Source organism: Lichenostomus cassidix, chromosome 21, assembly GCF_008360975.1.
Source record: "Lichenostomus cassidix isolate B80296 chromosome 21, HeHo_3.0, whole genome shotgun sequence".
Lineage (NCBI taxonomy): Eukaryota > Metazoa > Chordata > Aves > Passeriformes > Meliphagidae > Lichenostomus > Lichenostomus cassidix.
The window spans coordinates 1,262,979-1,271,670 of NC_139501.1; the positions used below are offsets into that span (position 1 = coordinate 1,262,979).

The window sequence follows — 8,692 nt, forward strand, 5'->3', positions numbered from 1 at the left end:
GATCAGGGAGCAGGGAGGGGATGAGAATCGATGGAGCTGCTGCTGGGCATTGCCTGGTGCTCACTGAGCTGTTCAGAGGAGCTGCCTTGGGACAAACCCAGAGCTCCCGAGCCAGGAGGGACCTGTGGATCAGGCTGCTGGTGACATGTGACAGCCAGGCTGCGTCTCAGAGGGGCTGGCACGGGGACTGAGCCAAGGGCAGGTGACACAGCCCCATCTCCCTCCTGCTCTGTGCCCAGGGCTCCAAGCCTGCCGTTCTGGATGCACTGATTTATCCTCCTTTCAACCCCAGCACTCCTTTAACAGCTCCCCACAGACAGAGGGATGGACACAAGGGTAGTAAATGAGACAGAACTTTTTATTCGAAGCTTCCAGCATGTTTAATCTCTTCTCCTCCTGCTAGCAGATGCACAGCTGCTCTGCTCCACACAGAGCCTGTCAGTCTCTGACTCACAGTCCCACATCTCACAGTCTCATACCTCACAGTCCCACATCTCACTGGACATCGTGCACTGTGCTCTCCCCTCAGCAATAATTCATGGTCTCCAGCCCACCCCTGCACACATTAGAACCTCACAGCACTCTCAGCACAAGGAAAAACCTCCCCTCCCTGCTTTCAGGGAGAAATTTTGTGCTTTTTCTCAGCACAGCATTCCTGCAGAGCTCCCAGGCAGACCCACACTGCAGCTCTGGGCTGACTGCCCTCAGTGCCTCTGTGGATCTGCTGCGAGGGCTCAATCCCACATCTGTGCTCTTACCAGACTGGTGAGGGAAGGAAAATCCTCCTGAATAATGCCCTGGAGTGGTGAGGGAGAGGGGAGAAACTGAACCAATTCCTTTTCATTTTTCTGCCCACTTTCCCTTCCAGGCCCCCTCAAGCCCTTCCCAGCCCCAAAGGTTCCTCACCCCACAGCTCCCCCAGCCAGCTTTGCCTCTCCAGGATGGGAGGCACAAGAGGAGATAAATCAAAAATCCAGACCCTTTCCCTGCTGACTGACACAGCCAAACCTGCCCACCTGCTCCTCCCTCCTCTCCAACATTCTCCTGTCCTCTTTCCCGAGATTTCCCTGAGCTCAGCCCCTTTCCCTGCTGCCCTTCCCATCTCCCTCAGGACCCTCCCTGGCTGTTCTTCCCCCCGGTTCTGGCCGTGTGACCCTCGCCTGTCCTCTCCCGTGACACTGGGCCGTGTCCCTGCAGCAGGTGTCCCCAGGACAGAGCCATCCATGGCGTCACCGCAGTGACCACGTGCGACAGAAACCTTATCCCGCCGAACGGAGACTTCTCGGAGCGAAATCCAAGAGGATGAGTCCTCCTGGAGCGATCAAAGCGGTCATGAGAACCCTGGGCTGTGCCGAGGGAGCTGACCTCCATCCCCCTGGAGCTGCTGCCCAGCCAAGCTCTTCCCAAAGCTCTCCTTTCCTCCTCCATGGACATCCCGGCTCTTTTGTCGGGATGAAGCCTTTCCCTGCTTCCTCTCGCTGTCACCTCCCTCCGCCACCTCAGCGCCTCGCTGTGCCGCCAGGTGACTCCAGCAGGGATCAGCAGGGCCCTGGAGCAAACCCCGGGAATTCCCAGGGAATTGCGCGAGGGCTGTGCAAGGGAAGGGCAGCGCCAGCCCCTCTCCTGTCCTACCGTCAATTCCCGTCACCGGGAGGGTCCTGCTCCCCGTGCCGCCTGTCCCGCTCGGGATGGGGCTGGAGAAGCCTTCCTGCTGAGCTCCAGGCTTCTCCCAGTGTCCAGAACAAAGTCCCAGTCTCTGCCTGCGCCGTCCTCGCCCGGCTCGGGAAGCGCGTCCGGCGCGGCAGGGGTTAAGTCCGGGGGTGTCCTTCCCTGACCTGCCGTCGGAAGTAGCGGATGGCCGAGAGGGTGCCGAAGCTTGCCAGGAACACTGGAAAAGAGTCCAAAACATTTCCACGGTGACTCTGGGTGCTTCTCCCAAACCTCGGGATGTTTTCCCAGCCTTGGGGATCGCAAGTGACACAGGGAGGTCACTCCTCTCCCTTTCCCAGTCCCCTCCGTGAATTTTGCTTTTCGTTCCCACCACGTGGAATTTGTTCCCAGTGTGTCCAAAGCCTGACTGGGCACATCTAATCCTAGAGTCTGGGTCACCAGACCCAGATCACACCACCATTCCACCAAAAAAATGGCTGTTTTTAAGGAAAACACTCAATAGGTTCCATTGGTGATGTGTGGGATCCCAGGTGGGAATTTAAGGGATTGGTTGGAGTCACAGGTTCAGGTGGAGATGTAATCTTGGATGAGGAAGACACCAAAAATCTCACCAGGGTTTCAGGGCATCACCTTCATTTCCTGCTTCTGTTTGGACCAGGAGGATGCCAAGAAAAAATCCCATTTTCTGCATCAGCTGGGGATTCTCTGGTCCCAGCCAAAAGCAGAAAACATCCAAAACCCCAAATCAAAAAATGCAGAGATACAAGAAATAACTAATGGGGATTATATACAAATCAAGCTCTGTTCTGCGCTTGCAGTCAATGGTTTTAATTTGCTTTATAAGAGATATTAAAATCCCAGAAAACTGGGAATCCAAGCTGTGCCTTTGCACTGTCCAGCTTAAATCCAGATTTCATTTTATGTGTTAGAGGGACATAAACCCAACTTGCAAGAAGCCCAAATGGCTGCTCCAGGCTGTGGATCTGCTCCTGCCTCCCTCCTCCCTAGGTTATTCAATCCCGGGGCACGAGGAGCAGATCCTGCTTTCCACACCTTTCCACGTCCTCCATCCCAAATTCGGCAGCCCGGGAGCAGCAGGCCAAGAGCTCCTTGTGACGATGGCACCGAGCAGCCTTAGCTAACGAGCTATTCCCAGCCCGGGGTGTCAGCTTCCTGCGTGACCTTAGCAGGGAACATTCCTCGCCTGGAAAAGCAGCAGGAAGCTTTGTTCCCGGCATTTCTTCCCATGGAAATGTCCTCCTGCTGCATCCAGGGCGGGAATTGGGAATGCTGCTCCCCCTGAGCCATTCCCTGCTCACCCAGTGATCCTGGTGAATTCCATGGATTTATATTTCCCCGGCTTCCTCTCCTCCCACCAGCTCCCAACTGCTGGAGAGGAGAGGATCCCACTGATCTCCCAGGAATTGAGGAGAGGATCCCACAGATCTCCCAGGAATTGAGGATCCCACAGATCTCCCAGGAACTGAGGAGAAGATCCCACTGATCTCCCACGAATTGAGGAGAGGATCCCACAGATCTCTAAGGAATTGAGGAGAGGATCCCACTGATCTCCCAGGAACTGAGGAGAGGATCCCACAGATCTCCCAGGAATTGCAGGACTCAGAGCAGCAGGATAATGCCTCAGCTGAGCTGTGTTTGGGCAGAAGATCAAAACTTCTGAGCGCGTCAGAAAAATACGGGAATTTTGTTCCAGCTGGGATGAGGGAATTTAACCTGCTCACTCCAGGTCCTGACAGCTCTGATCCTAAGGAAATCTCCTGACAAACTGATCCCTGCCAGGAGCTGGATGGAGCAGGACCCAGGCTATGGCTACAGCTCAGCTCCAGTCAGCAGCCGCTTTTTAGGGAAAGGACAAAAAAAAATCAGGATTATAGGAGAGAGAAGGCATGAAAAGGACTTTGGAAAACACTGCATTTCCCCACGGGCAGCAGGAGGCACAAATATCTGCTTTCTGAGCGTCCCCAGAGCCCTCCCCACCCTCCCCAGGCGGGCACTGGACGTACTGGTCTTCCAGGCATCCGGAGCCTGCAGGTCGGATGTCTTCACCGCCCAGGAGGCGAAGGCGCAGAAGACGAGGCACATGTCCTTCTGGCTCAGCAGCCGCGGGTCCTCTGCCGCTCCTGCCGCGAGAGAAACGGGCTGTGCCACCTCCTGGGTCACCTCCTGGGTCACCTCCCCGAGCCCTCTGCGGCAGCAAATCCCCGGCACTCCCAGGGAATCAGGATGTTTCTGCACTGGTGGTGATGTCGAACGGCTCAGGTGCATTTCCAAAGGATGGTGGCATGTTTGTCACCCCTGCCAGCCTCACATTTTGTTAAAAACCCCTAGGAAATGGTTGTCAAAGCCACCCCAGGATTTCTGGCTCCTCACAACCTCCCTGCAGGTCTTCCCAGCCTGTGTGGTGGTTGGAATGGGGTCTGGAGAACAGATTTAGGACAAATTCCTAGGGCCACGGCAAGGTCTCCTTCCTGTCACCAGTGTCCCAAGGCACACCCAGCTCTGGGACAACCCCTGAGAGTCCCCAGAGCTCAGCATCCCCATGAATGCCACCCCATTCCCACTCCCTGCTTCCTCCTGAGCACTTGGAATTCCCTGCCCTGCTTCGGTTCCAGCCTGGAACAACTCAGACATATCTCAAGATTAGGTTATTTTCGCTCCTATTCATTTGATCAGGCTTTTAATTAAAACTGGCTTATTAATTAGCTGTGACCACCCCAAAGGGGTTTTTTTTCTCCATACAAACAGACTGGAATCTCAGTTTTGAGGCTCCCTTTGGGATAACTTCCTCATTGTTTGGGTTTAATATTAACTCTGAGGCTCTGAGCATCATTTAAGCTCAAAGATAAATACCCTGCCTGTCCTCGTGGGTCAAACTTCTCCTTTTATTCCCATTTCTCTCACCTGCCTCCAGGAACAGGCAATGGCCAGGTGACCTCTGAGGTCTCTGGAGGGTTTTTTTGCCTAATCAGTGTGGGTTTTGCAATCCCAGATTCCCTGTCTGTGGACCTGGCCAGCAGCACTGGGGACAGAGACAGCATCCCAAGGGACAGCCAGGGTGCCACAGCCTGTGACACGGGGAGCTCCTACAGGGGACAATGGCATTTACCTCTCAGTGCCAGGGCCGTGGCTTCATCTTCTGGCCACACCTGGGCTCCTGCCAGCGGCACCAGGGCGAACTTCTCCGCAGATCCTCTGGGCACCAGGGCCTGGGAGGTTGAGGTTTGACCTCTGCCTGGGTGGGTTTGCCTTTGCAGCAGGGATTTCAGAGCCCCCACGGCTTTCTTCACCTCAGAGGCTGGAGCTGTTGAGAAAATCCCTCTCCAGCCCATCCTGTTCCGGGCTCTCTCTGGGAAGAAGTGTCCATACACGTCAGGGATTGGGATAAACACGGTGTCCTTGCCTGGAGCCGAGCTGGGATCCTCCTTTTGCAGCCCAGTGCGGTCCAAGGTGCTGAACTTCTTTCTTTTCCTATCCTTAGCTTTGCCTTTTTTCTTGTTACCTTCTGGTTCATTGAAAAAATACTCGTACAGCTCAGGCCAGGAGAATTCCCTCAGCAAGGGGGATTTCCTGCCCTCCAGGGAGCTCCCCAGTTCGTCCTCCTCCTGGGAATCACAGAACAAATAATCGTACATCTCAGGCCAGGTCACATCCAGGGAGTTGGACTTGGCAGAAGCTCCATCTACAAAGCACAAGGGGCTCATCGCTCTGGGGATCTCAGCTGCAGCTTCCCAGGGGATCCCAGCTGCAGGAATTGTGGGGATCTCGGCTGCAGGTTCACAGGGGATCTCTATTGCAGGAATTCTGGGGATCTCGGCTGCAGGAATCCTGGGGATCTCAATTGCAGGAGTTCTGGGGATCTCCATTGCAGGAGTTCTGGGGATCTCCATTGCAGGAGTTCTGGGGATCTCCATTGCAGGAGTTCTGGGGATCTCAGCTGCAGGAATTCTGGGGATCTCGATTGCAGGAATCCTGGGGATCCCAGCTGCAGGCTCCCAAGGGATCCCCACTGTGGGAATCCTGGGGATCTCAGCTGCAGGAATCCTGGGGATCTCGATTGCAGGAATTCTGGGGTTCTCAATTGCAGAAATCCTGGGGATTCCAGTTGCAGGCTCCCAAGGGATCCCAGCTGCAGGAACCTCAGGGATCTCTGAGGGTTTCCTGGCAATCTCAGCTGCAGACTTCCTGGGCGTCTCAGCAGAAGGTATTACAGGGATCTCTGCAGGTTTCCTGGGGACCTCAGCAGCAGGAATTTCAGGGATCTCAGCAGCAGGAATTCCAGGGATCTGAGCAGCAGGAATTCCAGGGATCTGAGCAGCAGGAATTCCAGGGATCTGAGCAGCAGGAATTCCAGGGATCTCGGCTGCAGGCTCCCCACCAGCATTCCTTCCAAGCGCTGCCCCAATCCTGGGCTGGAGAGGCTTCCCTGGCATCTCCTGGCACACCGCGGCTCCATCGCCAGGGACCACAGGGACACTGTCACGTACGCCCAAGGCACCAGCCTGCCCTGCCTTCGGGGCCTTGGTGGCCTTTGTCTTCCCTGGGGACTGTGCCCCCGGCTCCTTCCCCCTCTGTTTCGGGGAAGCAGCCCCGACATCGCCCCCATCCACACCCGGGCCGGGCGCCGCCCGCTTGCTCTCCGCAGCCTCCTCGCTGCCCAGCCTCACCAGAGCTCCCTTGGCCGCCTTGTCCTTCCCTTTGCCCTTCCGAGAGGACATCGGGGAGCCCGGGGGTGCCTTCCCTGCCCCCGCTGCCGCAGCCCCCGCAGGGTCCCTGTCCCCCTCGGTGGCGCTGGCTCCGCGCTGCCTGCGGCTCTTCTTCGGCGGCGGTGGCACCTTGGGCCTCACCACGCTGGGCGATCCGCCCGGGGAGCTGGGCTCCGAGCCTTCCTCTGATGCCACTCGGGCCGCTGTCCCCAAGGACGGGCTCGGGGGGTCACCCGCGGCTCCCTGCCGCCTGGGCTCCGCGCTGGCAGAGCTTTTCCCGGCCGATCCCTCCGGGGATGGCGCTGGAATCTCCGCCTGTGCCACCGGCTGTGCCACCGCGGCGCTGCCGTGGGTTTGTCCCCCTCCTGTATCCCCGCCCTGCTCCGTGGCTCCTTTCTCCGCCGGTGCTGCTGCCGCGTCCTGCCCGGAGCTGCCCTGGGCTGTGCCACCGGCCGGGGTGGCCGCGGGTGGCCGTGGCGGCTGTCTCCTCTGTGCGCTGGGCATGGCAGCAGGCGACAGGGGCTTGTCGCTGTCCCGCAGGAACCTGCCCACAGAGCCCAGCTCCGCTTCGTCCTCGCTGCCCGACAGCAGCTCCGGGCAGCGCCCGGCGGTGTCACCACCGTGCCCGCTGTCACCGGGCACCCCACGTGGGGCAGGGCCACCCGTGCCAGCCGCTGGCTCGCCGCCCGCCCTGGCTGCGGTCGGCCCGTCGGTGCTGCAGGGACAGTCGCGGCCCGAGGCGTCCCCTTGCTCAATGTCACTGAGGCACTGCTCCTCGGCCGTGGCCAGCGAGGCTGGCGCCAGGCTGCACTCCTCGGAAGCCTGCAGGAACTCAGCCCATTCGCGGTCGTTCAGCTGGATGCTGTACTCGAAGTTATCCATGCCTGCGGCGGGGAGCGGGGACAGGTCAGCGGGGAGGAGGTGGCGCCGGTGTGGGCAGGCAGGAGTGAGCTGTGTGCCCCCAAACCTTCCTCCCAGTTCCTCCCTCCCACCTACTCATCCTCACTCGTTTCCAGCTGAAACCGAGAAGGAAATTCCAGCTCCTGGCAGCCTCAGCAGGATGGGGATGGCTGTGCTGGATGATGACTGCCAGCAGAGAGAGAGGTCACTGTCACCCCCTCTGGTCCCTGCTGCCTCTGCTCCCCGGCATGGCAGCACCGGGGATTTGGGATCCTCCCCACTGCTGCAGAGGGTTTGGGATTCTGCCCACTGCTGCAGAGGGTTTGGGATTCTCCCCACTGCTGCACAGAGGGTTTTAGTTTCTCCCCACAGCTGCACAGAGGGTTTGGGATTCTCCTCACTGCTGCAGAGGGTTTGGGATTCTCTCCAGTGCTGAAAAGAAGGTTTGGGATTCTCCCCACAGCAGCATCACACCTCACACCCCCCTTTCCCGCTCCTTCTCCCTACAATCCACTTTAAAAACTGGGATTTTCATTCTCAAGCATTCCTGCCATGCAAACAGGCCATTCCAGCCAAGCCGTGCAAGCAGCCCCTTCCTTCCCCGAGGCCCTGGGGAGGCAGGCACAGCCCAGCCGCGGTGGGACCCAGCCGCAGGAGAAGCAGGGAGGGGACAAAGCCCATCCTACCTGTCCCCCAAGGCCAGGCGGGGATGGAGCCATGCGAGGAGCCAGGCAGAAGAGCCCTCCCGGCACAACATGATGCCTTCCCCTTGACGGGGGCAGAGAGCCCAGCTCCAGCTCACATCCATTCAGCGGCTAAAAATAAAACCTCCCTCCCTCCCCGGTGTCACTTGAGATCCCAGTGCCCCGGGCCTGGAGAGGGCAGGCCATATATAGAACTGGGGGGACATGCCAGGGTGCCAGCCTACGTGTGGCAGCGCCACAGCCACGTCTGGGGACCCTGTGACCACTGCTGGTGCCCGCTGCTCCCTTCTGGGTCACTTCCAGCAGGGAAGGGGGACAAACCACAGAGCTCACGGCCTTTGGCACACCTGGGTGGCAGTGACTGCTCTTTTTCCCACAGAGCCACTTCTCTGCCTGTGTCACACTCTGCAGGGTGACACAGAGTCACCTCGGGGCAGGGTTCACCTCTTCGGGGCACTCCCAGGGCATTTATCGCCGGCCTGCTGACATCAGGAGGTCACAACCAGCATCACAGTCTTGTGACAAACCCTGCGGGGTGCATGGCAGTTGTGCCACTCAGGGCTACCTGTGCCACCCAGGGCCACCTGTGCCACCCAGAGCCACCTGTGCCACGTGCTGTGGGCTGCAGGCTCGGGATGAGCCTGGCACGGGGGAGTGGCAGGGTGGCCAAGGGTGGCCTGGCAGGTCACGAAG

The 8,692-nt window shown here is 58.6% G+C and overlaps 1 protein-coding gene across 2 annotated transcripts; it reads right to left on the reverse strand.

Moving 5' to 3' along the window:
* Nucleotides 1–340: 340 nt before the first annotated feature.
* PERM1 (PPARGC1 and ESRR induced regulator, muscle 1) lies at nucleotides 341–8,145 on the reverse strand. 2 transcript variants are annotated; one of them, XM_085079758.1, is made up of 5 exons: nucleotides 7,982–8,145; nucleotides 5,987–7,279; nucleotides 4,799–5,914; nucleotides 3,696–3,812; nucleotides 341–1,888 (listed from the first exon to the last, which is right to left on the reverse strand). In XM_085079758.1, the coding sequence occupies exons 2-5, from the start codon at nucleotides 7,275–7,277 to the stop codon at nucleotides 1,809–1,811; spliced, it is 2,604 nt and encodes an 867-aa protein (XP_084935884.1). In that variant the 5' UTR covers nucleotides 7,278–7,279; nucleotides 7,982–8,145; the 3' UTR covers nucleotides 341–1,808. The 2 variants fall into 2 exon arrangements, with proteins under 2 accessions (XP_084935884.1, XP_084935883.1); XM_085079757.1 differs by having other exon boundaries at nucleotides 4,799–7,279.
* Between the last annotated feature and the right edge of the window lie 547 nt (nucleotides 8,146–8,692).

Bases quoted from the DNA above. Each gene is read 5' to 3' on its own strand.
- PERM1 (XM_085079757.1), bottom strand. From the start codon at position 7,277: ATGGATAACTTCGAGTACAGCATCCAGCTGAACGACCGCGAATGGGCT. The intron at 3,813-4,798 runs GTAAATGCCATT...CTCTCGCGGCAG, and splicing joins CACGGCCCTGGCACTGAGAG to GAGCGGCAGAGGACCCGCGG. The intron at 1,889-3,695 runs GTACGTCCAGTG...ACTCTTTTCCAG, and splicing joins TCCGGATGCCTGGAAGACCA to TGTTCCTGGCAAGCTTCGGC.